The sequence below is a fragment of the Pollicipes pollicipes genome, unplaced genomic scaffold (genome assembly GCF_011947565.3).
Source record: "Pollicipes pollicipes isolate AB1234 unplaced genomic scaffold, Ppol_2.1 Scaffold_4295;HRSCAF=5057_pilon_pilon_pilon, whole genome shotgun sequence".
Taxonomy (NCBI): Eukaryota; Metazoa; Arthropoda; class Thecostraca; order Pollicipedomorpha; family Pollicipedidae; genus Pollicipes; species Pollicipes pollicipes.
Window position 1 is genome coordinate 13864337 of NW_023596461.1, and position 21254 is coordinate 13885590.

Genomic DNA, 21254 nt, shown 5'->3' on the forward strand with positions numbered 1-21254 from the left:
CCCGCAAGCGCGGCTCCTAACGACTCGGGCCACTGGCTGACACAGGATCCCCTGTTGGGCACTGTTGGACCCTAACTGACCCTCTCATGGTTTCAGTGACCCCGATTGGTGCAAATCGCAGGTCTGGCCTCGCTCATGCGTGGGAAGTGGATCCCCAGGGCCCAGGCCGACACGAAACCGACTGTTCGATGTCATTGGTCCCTGATCGAAACAGAGGCTCGCACTGTCCCAGGGTCCCAATCGATGCAGGAGGTCCTTTGACGAACATTTGAGTTCACGGCCTTATGGGCGGGGGGGGGGGGTCCCTAATGTGACCTAAGGCCAGTCCTTCGGGCTCTTCAGCCTTGCAATCAGGGTCTCGATCTATGGTCCCGAGTGGCCCTTTGGTCCTTCTTCGGACCTAAAAAAGCTTGTTACCGACTCGAGGTCACGGCCTACACAGGACCCCCTGTTAGGCATTGTGGGACCTGACCGACACAGGGGTCCGACCATTGGTCCATGGACCCAGGCCAATGCATGTCGAGGCCCCGGTCTTGCTCCTGCTTGGGAAATGTATCCCAAGGTTTCAGACTAACGGGGAGCCAACTGGTCGGTGTTGGTGGTCTGTGGCCATCACAGATGCATGCATTGCCTCAGGGGTCCTCAAATGGCGCAAGAGGCCCTCTGACTGATATTTAAAGGATGGCAAACTTACGGGCCGTGATTCTTTAAATGGCGCGCAGGAAGTCATTCGTGCCATTTGGTCTTACCGTCGAGCCCTTGATCTTCGATTTCGGTGGGTCCTCACGACTCTGCAGGCCTCCTCTAACTTTCGGTGCGAAAGGTTTTCCGTCAGTCGCCTCTTCATGGCTGGAATTTTCTCTCAAGGGAGTGGGTGCGGACGTTGGCGTGACAGGGGTATGGGGCTCCGGACTCATTTTTCAAGTTACAATGCGCGGTTCATATCCTTATCATATCATATCCTTCATAGCTTATCAATATGCTTATCATATCCTTATCATATACTTATCATATCCTTATATTCCATATCCATATCTAGTATTCTAAGGGAACGATCTTAGAGGAAGGTGAAAATTCACATCTTGAAACTTTTTCCTCGATTCACAAATAAACATGGTCTGTGATGCGCTGCAAACAATAACTTGTTTTTCAATGATAATGTTGAGAAACCAATTGAACTAAACGGAGAAGAGACGCCAAAAAAATGTTTTACGCAGGGGTCATTGCGATAGAATGGTTGAGGCGTAGCCGTGAGAAATTCGTGATGTTTGTCACATGCATTGTGCGTAGTTGCCAGTTTGAACGAGCAGGATTCGACGGATCAGTGGTGTTGTAAATGCTAGTTTAAACAATGGGCCAAACCATTCAGGGCTACCTAAGGTTTTGAGTGCATTTGCGGAGGACATTATGCATATAGATAAGACATTACGGTGAACCTCATTCCTCGTGGAATAACCAGGAGAAAGGAGATATAGATGTATTTGTATTTCGTCTGCTTGACTATGCAAACGTTATGGGTAGTAAATTCGAAGTTGCCTTGCCGATCTCGTTTGATTTTCAGCTGTTCTTTTTGGCACTAGTCATTAGCCTCTTCCCTTTTCTCCCCTCCCACTTCACATACTCCCACATCCCACCTCCCACTCCCACATCAACATACCTGGTGCGAAGGTGGTGCAAGCTCAATTTCTCTGCTGAGTTAGGTGCCTCCTATAAGCGTGACAAAATGGCCCATTGTCTCTCGTCCGCAGGTGGTGGGCCGCACCATTCTAAAAGAAATCGCCTTCCTTCGTGGATAAGGTGAACAAGGTGGCCCGTATTTGGCGCACGTTTGCACAAGAGACATGCGGCCATTCACTCTTGCGTACTCATAGCACTTGTTTTCGATTTATTTTACCCGATATATGCAGATGTAACGGGAATAAGACGCTGAAAACTAACACCGAGCGGGCGTACCGCACTCCGGTTACTCTATCGTTTGTAGAGGGAGCCAAGAGTTCGAAACGAGAAACAAATGGCAGGATTTCTTTCGCGCTGACCGGATCATCCGTGGAATGGCCAGTAAGCCTTCAGCTTTACAACAGTTCATTACTGCAACTTAACTCTTTTCATAGCGTTAGCGCTGTGCTTTACGACTCATTGCTGGGATGTAAAGCGGCCGTCACAGAACGGGACACCACTATTCAATAACCGCGAAACAAGCACATTGCAAAACAACAAGCATCGTGACCGAACATACGCGAGCGGCCGTGACATCCCTGTACTTGTACAGCGGGACAAAGGTATGTCACAGTGGATAGCGACGATAACGGTGTACTGCTGCGACGCAGATCCACTGCGACAAGACCTATGAGTACCCGCGGGAGTCGCTGAACGCCTTGGCCGACATGGGTCTGCTGGGTGCGATCGTCCCGAAAGAGCTGGGCGGACTTGGGGAGAATCACGTGTGCACCGCCATGGTGGTCGAGACCCTGGCCCGCTACGGCTGCCCCAGCACCGCCATGGTCTACAGTGAGTACTGTCGGCAGCACCGCCATGGTCTACAGTGAGTACTGTCGGTAGCACCGCCATGGTCTAAAGTGAGTAGTCGGTAGCACCGCCTTGGTCTACAGTGAACAATGTCCGTAGCACCGCCATGACCTACAGGGAGTGCGTTTGCCAGCACCGTCATGGGCTCTACTGTCTAATTCTGCCATCAGCCTCGTGGTGTACTTTAACCAATGTCACTAGCATCGTCAAAGCTGACAGGGAGTATCGATAGCACCTTCATGGCTTATAGTAAGCACCTTTGCCAGCAGCGCCATTGTCTACAGTGATTTCGGCGATTGTTTATGCCATAGTTTACTGAAGTTGAGCCATGTCTTGGGCAAAAATGAACTTTAGTAAAACGTCTTTGTTAACCCCAATTTACATTATGTGCTGTACTGTTCATCCACATGTTCCCGTATTATTGTGGCCTTTAATAATAAACACTGTTTTGAAAGCTATCGGTAGTTTTACCTGGCTATTTAATTACCCTTCGTTGCGCAGTTATTTTTATCCCCATGACCTGTTTTAGCGCAAGCATCCTTGAACCGTGAGTACCCTGTGTTATTGTATCCTCGCTTTGGGATTATATCACATTCCCTGCCAAGGCATGGTTCACAGTGAGTACATTGCTGGCATTGATTCAGAATGCTTATTTTGCTGTCAGTGCGCTGCTGTGGTCTAATATTGCGCACAAATCTTAGCCCAGTTTAAAAGCCTCAAGCCTGGTCAGTAATAAGATTGAGTATTGCTATCATTTGTTCAGAATAGCCCACCATATGTTGGCTGGCTGTCAAAACTTTGCCACGACCTGTCCTCTTTCGTCAACGTATTGCATTCTATTATGGTACATTATGACATCTGTCCAGCCACGGCGCGTCACAGCTGTGTTACAGCCATGTCCATTGCATGTACTGAATTGACTGAGTGATCCGGCAGCGATCGGTGCACGCCTTGTCATGGGTGACACGTCTTGTTTGGCCCTCAGCTATGCACGTGGCTGCCGTGTCGACCCTGCTCTTCCGCTACCACAACAATCCAACGATCCAGGACGTGCTGCACCGCCTGGACAAGGACAGGCTGGTGGGGACGTTGTCCTTCAGTGACCCGGCTACCGGTGAGTGACATCTAACAGTGGCATGTCGCACTGCGTTGAGGCGCGTAGAATAGTTTGTTGTGTGTAACCGGAGGACGATTTTCGGCGGTCGTTCCGCAGCGAACGGCCGTAAAGCATGGCGTTGGGATATGCAGGAAAGGGCACCAACATTTGGATATATTTATAGCCGTATTAGTTTTATATACGGGAAGATGGGACATATATTTTACCTTTTATGGATGCTCAAATGAAGTGTTTCAGATCTGAATATCTTGAAGCCAACATCAGCTATCATGGTACAAGCTCTCGCACAATTGTTAGACACATTTAAGAAAAAAACTGCACTAGATAACACAATTTCTCTGTTTAGTAACTATGCTTCTCAGTACGTCATTGATTGCGTCACTGTACCTTACACATGTGCACCAGCATTTTGGGGGAATTCATAGGCGCGCTAATTGCATGCTGGGAGTGAGGGTCATGTATTTATTTTCTAAAAACGTTAACAAGGACCATATTATGAATATAGAGGGCTCGCTTAAAAGTTGGCTTGCCTAATCGACACCCGTTTTCGGGCTTCTAAAGATAAAGGACCATGGTGAAACGGCAGTGCTGCCATGGCCAGCCTCAAGCCCGGGGAATTGCTGACATACGTTTCGACCAAAATCTGCCACCTACACATCGAACGCCGTTGACGGTCAAAGGTGACCTCCAACCAAACCGGTCACATGTTTATGGCTCTAGCTCGTTATGCGTGTTTGGCGTGATCACTAATAACGTTTCACCTAGGTTATCACCGTGCCCATCTCTCATTATGCCAGACTCGGGCACGACAGCCGGACATTAGCCGACTGAAAACCTAGAGAGCAAACAAACCAAGATGGCGGGCGTTGCGGCGTAATCGTGTTCTGCGCTATCGCGTCGCTGTACCGTTCACAGTAGCATCCTGGACGCCAGAGATATCGCCAGCATCAGCCTGCCTCAAAGCATCTCAAGATCTGCTCTTAGCTCGGGGATAAACTGTTTTCTACGAGTGTTTCTTACGTTGTAGGATTTTGAAGAGTTTCGGTTTCGACACTGACCGAATGGAAGAGCAGCACCACCGGTCGACAGGGATAATGGAAAGTGACTTAACGTGTGATAGATCCGCTCTTTGTATGCACCTCCAAGTACAGTGCTCAATTTAAAAAGTATACTGGCGTATTATGGACTGGCATTTCGTATCACGCTGGGAGATAGGACGCCGTAGAACATCCTACCTGTGTATGCAATGACGTTTGGATGCTGTTAACCGGACAAGGAACTCTTTGTGCAAGGGTTGTTTTCTTTCGATGATGCATATTTTTTTCGTCAAAAAACTTTTAAATCGTGTTCCTGATCTGCAACAATTATTGATTGTAGAGGCTTTCATGTAACCTTAAACCCTCGCTGGGCTAGCTGGTGGATGGGTTTCCCCCAAGCGGTGTTTCTGACGGAAGGGAGAACCATCCAATATTTTCCAATAATTTTGTCTTAGCTGATAATGCTTTCATTGCTTATGTTCGCAAACAAGTGGCTCGGGGTCATGTCATGTTGAGGTGTAACGCCATTTCGGAATGTTTGCACAAAACTTCCGTCACGAAATATGGTTTGTTTAGTTTGTTGCTGTTTGTTGGCAATAAATGATGCATCTATTAACGAAATCGGAGCGGGATGAGATTCTTCTGTACGCGATTCCTCTAGGAAGGTCGGGGTCTTTTGACGGCTATATGAAACTATCATTGGTGTATGGCAACCCATCCTTAGATCGTCTTAGACGCCTTGGGGCACTGTGTCACATCCAGAACTGGATTCTGTTTTTTCTCAAATATCATCGTTCAATGCTTTGGGAGGGTTTATTGCTAGGGCTTTATGCTCGCCAGCATTAAGGTTGGCCTGGCCTGAGTGTGTGTAGTTGAGAAGATCTGGTCATCGTTTAATTCGTTAGATGCCAGGCCTCACCGTTGTTTGTATCATGGTTCTAGTTCAGCTTGGTGCCAGATGGCGAGACACGCCTGTTGCTGACGTCTGTCAATGACGCAAAACACTCTGCTTTTCTTGGTTACGGTCAACATTTGCTACTTTGCCAAGTTAAACATTCGCAGGGTTTTCCCATGCTTCACCGAGTACCACAGCTCCCGCCGGGATAGGTTATCCCGAGATATCTGCAGTGACGAACATTTTAGCAACTTGATCTGGACAAAAACAAGCATTGGGCTCCTCTTTTTTAGCGTTGTGAGCGTGCAGTTCTTGTGCTGAAAAGAAATGCTCTTCAGTATACCAGAAGGTATTAGTTAGATTGATTGGGTAATGATGCCATCACCGTCCGTGAAGTGCTGGGGTTTACTATTGAAAGTACCCATTCGTGGGAGATGCACATGCCCCATATTTTGAAAAGGGCAGCTCTATCCTCTTCTGCTTGTGTAACATTTGTCATCGCTCTACGCCCGAGGTTCGTAAACTTTCCATCCAGTCCGATGCTTCCTCCCTCTTCTGTACTGCCTCTCTGTCTGGCATGGCGCTGCAGCGTGTCGCCTAAACAGAGTGCAAGGCGTGATGAACTTTGGCGCCAGGATTGCCACCGAAGGTCGCTGGCGAGATTCGATGGCGGCGGCTGTTCAAGCGCCGGGCTGGCGCGCTGCTCGTGACTGTCACCCAGCCTTGCTGTATCCAGGGCCCTTAACGACTCGGGGGCTCCGGGTGCCATTCGGTCACTGTTGCCACACTGTGCCACACGCCACGTACCGCTGTATGCGAGCGTGCCACCCGGACGGCACGGCGGGCGCCCTTGCTCTGCCAGCTCTCCGCTTGTCGGTGGCACGTGGGGTCGCGGTGGTACGCACCATCACACTGCCTCTCGCAACCACAATGAGTTTGGTACCAGGTTGGAGGATTTAGACGGTCGCGTTGTGTAATCATTGCTTGCTCGCCGTTGTGTCACGTGTGTTGGCGACATAGATTCAGATTTTTTGACGAAGTGGTGGGAATGAATGGTTGATAACGTGCGAATGTGCTTGCGTTGTCATGTATTACTATTGCATTCATACTACTATTGTAAGCGTATGGAATCAAACAGCAAGCTGCCTGTTTGAATGATTCCTGAATACAATTAACTTACCTAAACAGAATGAACTGAAAACAGAACGTATTGGTTATCATGCAAACATTGATTATATTGTCCAAGCTCAAAACACAAAGTCTTGAGTGAAAACACAGCGTTTTTTACAGTATCTTCAATCTCTTTGCTTAATGGCAACCTTTCATCAACAGTTCCTGGTAAATTAGAGATCAGTTAATGCCAGCAAAAACTTCCATCTCGCATTAGTTTGGCAACTATTTGAACCGGTGATGTCCGCACGTTGCTCGCGATAGAAAGACTGCCTATCTAATCATTAATATATCGAGAAAAGACGTCCCGGACCAGACACCAGGGAAACATGACGTCCTATACAGGCCAGAGGAGACCGGCTCCACGAGATCGACTGGACGTCACGAAAGTACACCATGCAAACCACGCATCACGAGCCAGAACCCAAGCAACCCAGACTTCACAAGCCGAATACCAGTGAGACCGGAAGTCCCGAGCGGACACTTATGAGACTAGGCATCACAAACCAGACACAAAAAACAAACTTCAGAAGCCAAGCACCAAGGAGACAGTCGAAAAGCTTGGAACATGGGAAGGAGCATGTCGGAGGAAGCACGGCAACGCGTTCTGCAAGAGACTAAATGTGTCGAGCACAAAGCACTGGTGGGTTTGCACTAACCAAGACACTGCTGGAAAAAGGAAGCAGACCCACGTCGAGTTGGTAGTCTGTTTCCATCCATGATGCTGTACAAACTACTTTACATGCCCACCGCGATTCTTGGGCACCTAATGGGCATAGCTCTGAGCGAAATGTTTCCTCCGTGCCAAATGGCAATATTTCGTGTCCCATCGAAATCCAAGTGTTGCCCCGGATCCATGCCCCAGAATCCAACGTGCCCAGGACCAAGTTTCCCCCTGTCGTCTTAATGGTTATCGGCCGGACGTCTTTGTGACCTGTGGCACCCTCGCGTGCCCCAGGCGGCCACTTCTGGTCCCGCTGTCGTCTAAGTGTCGTCAGCTCGACGAGAACCATGTGAAGCTGCTTCAAGTACGGCTCGTGGGCCACCTCGGCCGGGTTTGCTGACTGGTACGCCATCCAGACAGTCAGCCCCGGTGCCAAGCCTGGCACTTCGCAGACCTCTCCTGCTTCCTGGTTATGAAGTGAGCACAGGCATGTTTGGGCTTATATGCGACTCATATGATTTTGGAATGCTTTCGGTTTACTTGTCCTTACCAGTACTGCGTATGAATTCGATTCCGATGGTAAAGGTGATGGAACAGATCTTATACTTTCGGTAGTGGTTTTCAGAAAAGCAAGATGGTCCTGAGAATATCAGTGATCATAAAGCAGACTAGAAACAACCTCAACGAAACCTCATCGCTTTTACTCAAAGCAAACGCATTCCACACAGCTTATAAAACAGTAAATATAAGCATACACACAACTGTATTTTACAGCCATTTAACGTGCATGGTTATTGTTTCGAGAACGATCACACAACAACACAGTGCTTTAGTAATTTACCGCCTAAGAGACGAATCAATCTCGAAATATGTTACTCTATGTCCGCACATGTGTTGGTGTGAAGTGCTCCACAGCCTTGCTCGTTGTATATTACCTATTATAACCGACATAACCCATGGGCGGATGGGGGCCGTTGCAGGACGAGGGGGCGAGCCAATGCCAACGAATGGCTTTCCCTGGGTTTGCACGGAAACCAGTCGGGACCGCTATATTGCGAGGGGAGTCCTGCCTAACGACAGGAGAATCGGACCCAATCGGTAAGTCACGTGGCGGCGTCGTTAGAGCGGGAGATCACGCCTAGATGTCGGTAACAAGGGTCTTTGTGGGTGCTGATGATTGGATGATGTGCTAGAAGACGCAGTGATATAGCACGCTGGCCGCGTTTCAGCTGAGGTGTCATCGGATGTCCTGGTTATGACGTCATTGGGAAACATCAACTGTCTGTCCGGTGGCATGCAAGGCCATCAGAGTGCGTCATTTGTTTGCATTTCCATGAAAAGTGTGTAGGTGATTGAACCGAGAAAAGGGTGTGTTACACTACAATTGCTACCACTGGTGTTTAGAGCTATTGACATTAAAACATGTAGCTACGTCGTTATGCTCATTAAACTGCATGGCTATCTCACCAGCTTTTTATCTACGTCTGTAGGGCCATCACAGAGCTAACCCTGAACGAAAAATGTGTCGACTGCACTGAATTACTGCAAAAGCGATGTCAAGTACTGCAACATGTTAAGGAAACATCTATCATTTGCTGCACTGTGCTTCAGGTGATGGCGCGCGAGCAAATGATGAGTGCGTGGATCCGTTCTTCCTACTGCTCTCTTCGGCCCTGCTGGAACGGTATCTCTATGGCTTGCATCGACCTGGTAAAGAAGCACGTCACAGGAAGACCCACGGCGACGTGGGCATGCGCGTGTGCGACTACCCGGACCATCCAGGTCAGTGTTGGGGTAGGAAGGCGCACTGGGTTGTCCAGTGGTCTGAAGAGGATTCAGTGTTCTGGTGCTCCTTCCTTACCTTTACACAATGGGGTACAGTTATGATCATGTGGGTTGCGCCATGTGTACAGTTTAGTTCACTCCTCACCGCATGCATGCATGGTCATAGTGTGACTGTTCTTTCCAAGGCTCCTCCACAGCAACTGTGTCCGCCCCCACCAGGACTACTTCGGCGAATGCGTATGCGACACGAACGCGACGCGGCTGATGAACGCGTCGCTCGCCATGGGGCATGGACAAGTGACTGACAACAACAGCTGGGAAAAGCACAGCGACATCACGTACATGCCGAGGTCAGTGAGGCCCGGGGAACTTAGACATCACGGGTTGGAAAACTGGGGTAGGGCTCACGTGGGTATGGCTACCACAACTGATTAAGAAACGTGTAGCATCAGCAGGATGCCTTTTTCGGATGTTTGTGGTCGAATCTTTTTATGAGCCCTGACAATGAGAGCCGGACACGAAAAAACGTGGGGTAATAGCTTCTCTAAAGCAAATGTGTTCGCGTTGTTTTCTTCAATATTTGTTCCAGCAATTCTCGTACCTGTCCGTGTGTTGCGTCTGCACCGACTCGATGGTCGATGGGTTGGTCAGTGTAGTAGCTTTAGCTGACATTGCCGCCAGTTAAGGCACGTTTTGTAATGGTCTCAGTCGACAGCGTAATTAAATGATGGTTAGCACACGCAAACATCAGATTTAGTGCTACTCGAGGACGGCTGTACCATGCCGAGGCATTACTCGCTGAACAAACTCATGGCTATATCCTACAGCCATAATTAGGGTACAAAGGCGTTTGCAGTCTTGCTTCGCTGCGCTTGATGTGGAAATTAAAATGGTTTATGTTTTGTAGCTGAATTCACGTCTCTAGCTGCTCTAGGTGTCGACCTATGACGCAAAACGTGAACAACGTTGGTAAAGGCCAATCCATCTTGTTGGTTCGTGCGCTCGTGACACGGAACACGTGCGCATTGAAATCATGTGGACGTCATTATTTGTTCAAATCCCTATCAGTACATGCCACTACGAGTGAGGGCGTGCGTGGATGCCGAGACGTGGCAAAAACGTGTAAACCCTTAGAAAGGAGCAAAACCCATTTTACGAGCTCTTGTGTGCTCGACACATGGCACATGCGACCACACACTTGCGAAAGGACACTTCGCGATAGGCCCGTCCAATGACCTATCGCAGCATTCCAGCCCCCCGTCGTAACATGCCCTGGTGCCGAGTTGTGGCCAAAAACCGGTAAGCCTGTCATAAACCACAAGTCTTATCATTTCGGCGTGTGTGGGGGTGACACGTGACCCATGCGCGTGCACTCCCTGGGGACACACGACTGCCCGTTGACTACCGTATGAAAGCATACCAGGCCGTGTCGATACGTGCCTTGGGTTGCAAAAATATGGCCTAAAACGGAAAAACCGACGAAATCGGCAAAGTCTATCTTCACAGCCAGCGCGCGCATTACATGTGCAACATCATATGTTAAACACGTGATTTGCGGTTAGACTGCCTATCGAGGCATGCCAATCTAGAGTCACTCTGCTTGTTAGGCGCTGATATATCGCAAAAGCATGTAGACTCATTGAAAGTGGCAAAATGCACTTCCCAGCGCGTGTGCATCCATGACACGTGCCACGTGTGAGCCATTCTCTCAACGGCCGATTGCACGCTACATTTATCAAAGCGTTGCACTCCCGATTCCCTCCAAATCCTGAGTGCCGAAATGTGGCACCAAACGTGGTCATCGCTGAAAGCAACAAAATCCACCTTGCCACCTCGTGTAGGCGCGACACGTGGCCGTGGGGCTGCACAGTCTGGCGTTGCATATTTTTCCCCATCGAAACGCGCCACTGTGTGTCCGTCTCCTGGGTGCCCAGATGTGCCACAAAACGTGTGGGCCAGTGGAAGAGAACGAAATGCATTTTTGTGTGCATGGAACATCATACATGCGACCTTACCAAGTTGCATAGCACATCTTGCTGTGCCATTGCCGGGCCGCTCCGATCCGTCGTCGGAATCCAGTCACGTATGCAGACGGCCGGTTGGCCTTGAACGTTCGGTTGGAGCTGCCGGGAGCCGGGGCAGCACCTTGTCGCGGCGTAAAAAGCGCCATGCGGCAGGTTTCCCAGGCTCGTTGGCGAGCCAATATTGTAAAAGCCATCAACAAAGGAGTAGTAAAGAGGAAGGACAGCTTGGCCAACATGGTGATTAAGACGCGCCCGGGTGTCGGCTAGGTACCCTTCGTTCGGGGGGGGGGGGGCTCAATTTGGCCCTCCTGAGATCTCGGGGAACTAAGAAAGCTAGAGACACCAAATTTGCAGGGTGTCTTGACCTGTACGAGAACTCACTCAGGTTCAAGTTTGAGCTTCCTAGGTCATAAGTTTCCATTTCAAATAAGGTCAAACAACGGGAAATTCTAGGTTGGTCTCCGAACTGCCCCCCAGAACCTAGGAAACTTTCTAAGCAAAAGGTCAAAAGTCCATTTGGGGTCAGTGACCTTGTTTGACCCTTTGAAGGTCATGGTGACCAAAATCATACAAGACTGCTCTGAGTTTTGCATTTGAATAAGCAACAAAGATTACGCTAGGCAGTATGTTCATAAAACAAAATGCCGACCCGACTCATCTTAGGTCAATGACATTTTCTGACCTCTAGGAAGCCAATGGACGATGTATAATGCGGTTCTTGCTGTCAATAAATTGGAAATGAGCACCACAAACTATATCCTACAGCAAGCTCTAGAATAATAAATCAGGTTGGTTGTGACCTTGGTACGATCTTCATACCTGACCTTAGGTCAACGTAATTTGCTCATCCGATATTTGTGTTGCCCAAGAAAGCATCTCAGAGATGTATGGCTTCGTAAAACACTCCGTTATTGTACCAGATTGGACGATTCCCCAGAATTTCCCTTCGCTGAAACCATGGCCTGACTGACCTGCCATAGGTCATTGACCTTACAAGGTGCATCTAAATTGGTGATGTTAAACAATCGGCTATTGAATCTTCTACGGCTGTACAAAATTTGGCGAGGCTACGCCGCGCCGTCGGAAACCATTCTGGAAATTTCTGGAAACCATTCTGGAAACCATTCTGGAAAACCATTCGGGGGTCAATTTGACCCCTCCCCCACCCGAGCGCGTGTTAAGTTTTGACACTTAATTCTTAACAGCTCTAGCCGTAGTGACTTGTATTCGACGCAAATATGTGAAAAGCCACCAGTTGCAGCATGTCTTGCAATTTGCAGCGCATCTGTTCGCAGTATGCATCGCAAAAAAACTCGCGATGCATGCTGAAGTTGTAGCTGCTGCAATTGTAAGCGTTGGGAAATCTAAGGTCTATCCTTAATATGCGATGGGCGCCGAGGTGTGACCCAAACGTAAAACTGGTAAAAAAAATGGTCAATTTCATCTTTTCAGCTCGTATACACGTGTCGCGCGCCCCCGTGCCAGCGCAGATTTGCCAGCGTCCCATTCGATGATCTAACTCGCTGTGTGAATTTCATTTCGTTACGAGCCGCCGTTTTCGAGGTGCGGCTCCAGGAGTAGACTGTGTTGGGCCGTCGGTCGGCGGTCGTGGCATTGGCGTTGCCCGTGTTAAGCTGTGAGGGTTTGTGCGGCCATTTATCGCTCACCACGTGCTGATTTTTGCGAAATGCAGAATTATGACTTGTACAGATGCACTTGGGCAGCAGTCACATATTCCACTGGCGGCTACCAGATATGCATGTCCTGTTCGCAGAGCCAAGTTCCTGTCCTGGCTGTGGCAAATGAAGTTCTCCGCTGCCAAGAACGTGAACGTGGTAACCGATAAGATGCTGCATGCGGCAGGAGGCTCTGGGTACAAGGTGGACTTGGGTGAGCTTTATGGCCCGAAAGGGAAAGCATAGGGGTTCTGTTCCGATAGTTGGTTGAAGAAGATAACTAATATATGCTAACAATAAACACGAAGCTCTCCACGCAGGACTCATAATTACATGTTTTGAAACCTGTAATTGTGCAACTGGCAATTACGTCAAGGAGTCAGTCATCTACCCCAACCGCCATATTTAGCTCATTCATTGCACGTTTTGAAATATATTCAAATACGGTATGTCCCTGTGCGTCCCCCTTGTTTCAATGTCATGTGCACGTAGTGATATATTACGCTTGATATCAGCCCAGCTACGGGTACATAATGCTTTCAAGAAACACTGTCACGTTGTCTCACAACGCACGGGGTTAGGTCTCACCTGTGCTGACCCAATGCTGATCCCAATGTCAAGGGTCACACGCAATAAGCCACCTGCTCCATTCGTTATACGGCTTTGCGGAACTAGGCCTTCTAGATCTGCTTATATGTTGTTCGATTTGAGGATGGACATGCATCACATGCGCTGAGACACACAAAAGGGGGTGACGATATCGTAGCATGTTTATTCGCACCCGTGAAGTCGAAACAAATGTTTGGCTGATTTCAACTGAAGGAAAGACAACCGGACCGTCGTCTGAGGCCCTCACGATAAGGTGCGCTTCGCCCGCCTACAAATATCGATCAGCTGGCACCTCGGACTGAACGCCAAGGGCACACAACTCACATGAGCGTTGACAATGCTATGATGACCTGGCGGGGCCGGCACTCCTCAATGCTCATTGCATCCGCCGTGTCCACCTATAGAGTGCCCTCCTGACCGCCCGGCCAACTCTGGTGGCTGTGGCGACTTAGTTCCTCCGTTGGCCACCAGGTCTGGAGCGTCTGCTCAGAGACGGCAAGGCCGGGTGGGTGATGGGACCCAGCAACGAGGTGCTCAGACAGTTCGTCGGCAAAGCCGTGCTTATTGGTATGGACGCCGTGGACTACTGGTAAGTGAGCCGTATTTTTGCGATCGAACTTCACTAATCCCAGCTATAAAGTTTACATGCACCATCATTTTTGACTGCGGATAATATCGCATGTAATGGCAGCGCCGTGGATCCCATGACACCATTGGCAGTTTCAAAGGAAGCATATTCATGATGCTTAACTACAGACGAGAATCCTTTGCTTTGCGCTGACAGGGAGCAGAATATCAACACGCGCGCAGTGCACCACGAACTCAAGAAGATGTCCCCCGAGCAGAAGGAGGCCATCGCCAAAGAGCTGATGGAGGACGTGCAGAATGGTCGCCTTTCGGCTGACAAGGTCGCCAGCATCGACGATGAGGACTTTGAGAACCCCTTCAGCACTGGGCCACCGCATTACGTCAACAAGGTCGGTCGGTTACCCTCGGGAACAGTAAGGTTGGAACACCGGCATCTTGGTATTTTTAGAAGGAGAAAATATTTGCAGTACGAAGAGTTGGTGTTCTCCCACCCCTCAAAATTTGCCCAAATCGAGTGTTTCACATTTTAAGACTTCGAAGCCAGCATTAGATCGGAAGAAGCAAGCTCACTTATTACTGTTGATACACCTTTAATTGGCAACAAAGTGCTACTGACAATTTCTCTGTTTAGTACATATGCTCCCCGATACGTGATTGCTTGGTTACGTTACCGCATCTGGCAAAATATTGAATGAGATCCCGTTGACGGCCGTTATGTCTGGAAACTGTGCTCACGAACGCCAGATATAAATGGCTCGATCATTATGTTTTTTGCTTTGATGGCCACATGGCACGTGGAATTGCAGAATTTCGATGGCGTGATTATGACGTGAATGTCAAGGTGACTTTGTATCGCTCCGCGTGAAAAGTTCTTCCTTGTTTCCGAGCATGTAGCTCGGAAACTACAAGGACTTATGGGGCAGAGCTGCGAACTGCACCACACTGTCTTCAAGATGACTTTTTCAGTTAAAAAAAAACATGTAAATGTGGAACACTCCGTTTAAACGTGCTCAACCAAAATTGCATAGGAATAGCCGGTATAAGGCAAGCTATCGCAGCTCATGGGTACTTCACTATCCCAGCCTCTACTGAAGTACGTTGGCAGCATGCAACTCTACGGTGTATTTTCCTACTAGCCCATAGGGTTCACGTGTGGAAGGCTTGCTTTTCACGAAGCTTAAACTGAATTATATGACGACAGTGTTGATGAACCCAGCACCAAAAGAAAGACTGCTTGATTATTTTGTGCCAACCCATTGAGCATCTTTTGTCTGCAGATGCCAAAGTCTCACGGCCTGCCGGCAGCTAAGTTTTCAGTTAGGGCGCGCCGTGAATTTTCCAACTTTCGATCTATTCTCAATGGGTTGGGTAGCTTAGTTGGTGACGGGTCAGATCCATGATCAAATGACCGTGCGTTCAAGGTCAGGGCGTTTTATAATGTGTTTGCGAACTTCCCATGAAATATGTTGAACTAATGCTAACAAGAAATGAATGCTGTCGATGTTATGAAATGTAAAAATTCCTTGTTTTTTTTGCATGAAGTCGGGGCTTACCATTCGAAAATGAATTATATGTGCAATCACGGTTTAAGCATCTACGCCACGTTACGTTGAGCTACCGGGCGCTTAATGTTTAGGATAGAGTACAATTTTAGTCTACAAAACGCATCTCGTGTATTTCTAGTTTTAGGCTCCAAATGATGCACAGACCTCGTTCTATCCGGCATCTGTCACCCTGTTGCTATCCCATACTAACAGCGAGTTTCATGTGATCAAAACGGCTCTGCACATGCCATTCAATTTCGCCATTCTTTAGAGTTGGCGTTTTCAGGATATAGCTTTCTTGCCCATAGAAACATGAAAAACATAATAAGCTAGGCATGATATATTGTTTTTTTCTGTTGGAAAACCTTTGGAACTTCCAGACGCTGACGCTGAATGGCCGCGAGTGCACGCCCGGCCTGAGTCCGGACAGCTACACCAAGATGACGCTCCAGAAGCGTTCACCCATCGGCGACAACATGGAGCAGTTTGACTTCGCGTACCCCAGCAAGGACAAGCACAGCGGCTGCCTGCCGGGGCAGTATGTCAAGGCACGTCTCGTCCAATGGGTCCTTCCATTGAGAAACTGGTAGTGTTGTGAGACCATCTGATCACGCGAACTGAGTCCCGCAAAGTATGTTTATCAAATAACGTGAAGTATTGTAGACCCCCGGGACGATGAGGATGGAATAAATATGAAACCAGCAATTCGAAGACGCTTGTTTGCACTGTTAAGTTTTCCACCCACGCAGTTTTATCATGTGTAGACACACGTGGACACTGTCTATCTCACCACTGCTGTGTGTCCAGGTGCGGATCCGACCCGCCGGCCACCCGGTGCAGGAGCGCTACTTCTCACCCGTGTCTCTACCCGACGAGCCCGACCGGCTGCAGCTCATCCTCAAGTTCGAGACGGCTGGCATTCTGTCGCACCATTTCCAGCAGCTTAAGCCGGGTGAGCGACAACCTGTGCAGCCGTGATAGCAACACCGGCTGCACAACTAGATACCTCGTTGGGAGCTTGGAAACATATAAATGATGCTGGCTAGATATGTTACATTAGATGACAGGAAAATTGATAGCACTTTGTGGGGATATCACTCGTTATAGCGATAGGATGATGTCATAGATACGACATATCATATCTCATATGTCTATCGTATCATAGATATATCATAGATATTATCATAGTTATGAGCCAGATGAAATTTAGTAAAATCGATGAATGTGGGAACATCTGGTGAATTTTGACGTGTCCGGCGTGAGGCTTATAAACACGTGTTTTCTAAGTTGTAAACGACATTTACTGTGGACACATTTTTGGTTACTTGATATTATATGAAATATTGGTATTTTACTTATCAAATTTCATGCCATGCTTCCTATCAATGATACGATATATTTTGATACGTTATATACTTCATGTATTCTTTATTTCGTCGTTTCATATATATGTTATAGGACAAGGAAAGCCTTTGGGGTTGTGACACGACACGTAAGCTGGATATTTTAATGGAGCTCTACAAATGTACGAAATGTGGGCGCCCGAATGCGTTTTGGTCCAACTAGCTCTTGTTTGAAAGAAAGATCTTCGAGGTCATACAGGCTCTGCTATGTGGGATCGATGCCCACAGGAGACTAGTGTCTCACAAGACAACATTTTCAGTATTGTGTTTTTCTACAATGGTTGATAATACCAGTTGACACTTCCCTTAAGAAGCAGAAAAATCACCTTTGTCTACCGTCTCGCCCTTTGTAAAGGTGCACAAATTTACACGGCTGCCGAATTACAGTAATAATTATTAACAACAATGGTAATAATAATTAAAAACACTGGCTGCCACAGCTAGATGTGTCATTCGGAGCTTGGCAGCGTGGAAATAGTACAAGTACACTGGGTATTTATAACATCATATGACAGGAACATTGACGTCACGTTGGGAAGATGTCATCAAATACCATTACACGATGATAAATGTGAACCAGTGTGAATTCAAGAAAAATTAACGTACATTAGACCATCTGCTGAATTTCAGCAGGACATTAATCTCAGGACATTAATCTAATCCTCCTCCTCAGTCCTCAGGACATTAATCTAATGTGTTATTTTAGGCGACAGAAGGATCTATTTCACAGTGTGGATATATCATCCATTATTTTGACAGGAACATAGATATGACCCAACTGGAATTCAGTCAAATCGATGGATGTCGGACCATCTGCTGAATTTTGACGTGTCCGTGCCTGAAGCTTGTAAACAACATATTTGTTTAGTTATAAACAACAGCGTTTATTGTTAGCAACATAGTTTTGCTTGTTATATGGCATGGCATGAAATCATTAGATATGTTACATTATGTTTCATATCATATCGTACATTAATGATATGTTACATGTTCACATAATGTATGTTTCATCTATTTTTTTGTCATTACATAGCTATGTTATAAAATATGAAAAGCCCATGGGGCTATGACACGGCACGCAAGATAGGTGTTTAAATGAAGCGCTACAAATGTACAAAAAAGAGGACGCATGGATGTGTGTTTGCCGAGCTAGCTCTTGTTTCTAGGAAAAATTGTCAGGGTCGTGTAGGCTGAATTTTGTTGAGACAATGCTCACAATAGGATGACACCTCACAAGGCGGCATTGTCAACATTGCGATATTTGTGATTGTGACAACTGGCATTACTAGAAACGTGGCTTCATGGGCACGTACAACACTTATGTTCTCGACCTCGCCATTTGGATAAGTACTTCAATTAACACGGCTGACGAGGGACAGATCCAACTGTGTTCTTTTTAGTAAACTATGTTCGTCTCCGTAGGAAACAAGGCCACTGCCAAGACCCAAACATTGTTTTAAGGGAGAGAAATATGGGTTGTTTCTGAGGTTAAGTTGGCTTCGTTGAATGAAGAGAGATAGGGTTCGATTGAAGGTTGTCCTACCAGCTTTCCCCTGAGAGTGTGTTTCAATATATTTAAAGGTTTTAGGCTCGATTGTTGCACGAACTGGCCTAAAACTTTTTCACTACTTTATAGAGCTTTGGTTGGATCTAACTGGGCCTATCGTGCCAGGTGCATGACATGCCTTCGCAGTTGTCGAAGAAGCTCTCAGAAAGAGTACTAACAATACAGTGCAACTTGTACACTCACTGACCTTTGAGTCTCGGAGGAATGCCACACATGCTGTAAATGTGTCCTAAGTTGTACCTACTTCATACTGTTGCATGCGACGCCGGACAACAACTTTTCTATGACATGACCAATCTACTGTAAACTTGTTCTTATTCGGATGATTTTACTTGGCTCTTTTCAGAGCGGCACATGACCGCAAGTATAAAACGCTATTGAGGGTCCTGTTTTCCCAAGAATTACTAATCTAAACCGACATGTCGGGCACCCACATGTCGGTGCCTGCTCCGGATTGTACTCTGCCGACGAGATTCCCGTATAGCCGTCTCACATGTTTGCATGTCACACTGCCCTATGGCGAGGACTGAAAGCCCTTTTGCCTGTCCGCAGGAGATTCGATCGAGGTGATGGGTCCGTGCGGCGGCTTCGAGTACCACGCCAACACCACGGACCACCTGACCCTGATGGCCTCGGGCGCCGGGGTCACGCCCTGTCTGCAGCTGGTGCGCTCCATCATGGCGGACCCGCAGGACCGCACCCAGGTGCACCTGCTGTACTACTCCGAGACCATCGACGACGTCCTGCTCAAGGACGAGCTGGACAAATACCAGGGTCAGTCGCCCACCGCCGTCCCAGGGTCAGAGAATGGTCAGTGGCCCGCCCCACCTGTGATCACTGGAAGGATCATCAGTGTTCAGGCAGGGACCTTACCAGTGAATATCCAGTTTTGAGGTTGATAGGTTTCCAACGGGATTGTTTTCTTTTTTAACCTTGTCTTTTTCACCAGGCACCGACCAGCGGCTGAAAGTCCTATACAGCCTGGGCGAGGCACCGGAGAACTGGGACGGCGAGGAAGGCTTCATCGATACCGACATGATCCGACACACGGTGCCAACACCCAATGGAGGCCGCTGCAAGGTAATACAGCACTGTTGCTAAACTCCAAGGAAGGCACTGCAGGCTGACGGTATGGAACGACCTGCACTTGGTGCGGTGGAAAGTGTGAGTGATCCCTGTGTGCGTTTGCGCTTGCGTTTATGTGTGCGTGTGCATGTGCGCGTACGTCTGTGTGTATGCGGGTGTGGGTGCGGATGCGGGTGCGGGTGCGGGTGCGGGTGCGGGTGCGGGTGCGGGGTGCGGGTTGCGGGTGCGGGTGCGGGTGCGGGTGCGGGTGCGGGTGCGTGTGTGTGTGTGTGTGTGTGTGTGTGTGTGTGTGTGTGTGTGTGTGTGTGTGTGTGTGTGTGTGTGTGTGTGTGTGTGTGTGTGTGTGTGTGTGTGTGTGTGTGTGGGCGTGTGTGCGTAAGCGCCTGCATCGAATTAGGAACGTGAAATATGATTTCATGAGTTACAATACCGTGCGAAGAAACGTGCGCTGTTATGAAATATACCCGCAAGAGCCCCGCTCGCATGCCTGCGCTGGGGAGAAACACTGGCGCCGGAGTGATCGTCAGAAGCGCGAGGGGTGTCTGCGCGGCGCGGAGTCCGGCCGACGGGGTCGGGATCTGTGTTGGTCTGTGGTAGGGAGCGGTCGCACGGCGTGCGTTCCGGCAAGTGAAAAACCGCAGGAAATTTCACCAAAAACCTTCATGTCCTGTGACTGCTTTGGAGCACTTTTCTACCGTGTACACCTTACCGCCACCGTGTAGTGAGGGCGCATGTCCTGTCGTCTCGCCAGATGGTGCTGTGTGGCGGTCCGACCATGATCATCTCCACTCTGAGCTCGCTGCGACAGCTGCACTACCCGGCCCGCGACATCTTCGTCTACGGCCAGTTCGGCGCCGAGCACGTCCGCATGGTCTTCGGCCGCAACGTTCAGCTGTCCGGCCACTCGTCCAGCTGCGCCGTCTGAGGTCATGCGTGAACTATCTGAGGTCACGCATGTACCGCCGGAAGCCACGCGTGCACCACTGTCACACGTGCACTGTCTTTGATTACGCGTGAACCGCCAACACACATGGACTTTCTGAGGTCACGTGTGTACCGCCCGAGGTCAAACTGATAGCCCTTGTGGCCGTCTGTACCGCCTGAGGGCATCTATGCCGGCTGAGGCCATCTATACCGACCGTCTGTAGTCATCTGTATCGTCTGAGGGTACACGATACCGTCAAAGGGCACTGGTAAACCGTCACTGGTCACCGGTCACCGGTCACTGGTCACTGGTCACTGGTCACTGGTCACTGGTCACTGGTCACTGGTCACTAGTCACTGGTCACTGGTCACTGGTCACTGGACACTGGTGACCCATGGACGGAGGGTTCGTCTCTACCGTCTCCCGTGTATTGTCTGATGCACGTCTAGCCCTGTGTGCCGAAGACAGCTCAATTTGCCATGAAATTTGTATTATCCCTGTGGTTAAAGTCTGTCGGAGTACCTATGTCCCGATTAAAAGTACATGTTTCACCATAGGTAACCCGATACAAGCACTGTACGGTCCAAGGGTCTCCGGAGAGCATAAACCCGCCCGGATGTACTAGACACCAGCCCGGC

At 48.7% G+C, this 21254-nt stretch overlaps 2 protein-coding genes across 2 annotated transcripts; both read left to right on the top strand.

The window, feature by feature from the left end:
* The first annotated feature begins 2111 nt into the window (after positions 1–2111).
* LOC119097193 (putative acyl-CoA dehydrogenase) lies at positions 2112–7762 on the top strand. The gene is made up of 3 exons (XM_037220249.1): positions 2112–2508; positions 3512–3640; positions 7704–7762. The coding sequence occupies exons 1-3, from the start codon at positions 2385–2387 to the stop codon at positions 7760–7762; spliced, it is 312 nt and encodes a 103-aa protein (XP_037076144.1). The 5' UTR covers positions 2112–2384.
* A 1339-nt stretch (positions 7763–9101) lies between these two features.
* LOC119097194 (NADH-cytochrome b5 reductase 1-like) lies at positions 9102–20635 on the top strand. Its single transcript, XM_037220250.1, has 10 exons — positions 9102–9119; positions 9414–9544; positions 12993–13108; positions 13975–14092; positions 14288–14480; positions 16016–16183; positions 16443–16587; positions 19158–19379; positions 19555–19685; positions 20443–20635. The coding sequence occupies exons 1-10, from the start codon at positions 9102–9104 to the stop codon at positions 20614–20616; spliced, it is 1416 nt and encodes a 471-aa protein (XP_037076145.1). The 3' UTR covers positions 20617–20635.
* Positions 20636–21254: the final 619 nt, after the last annotated feature.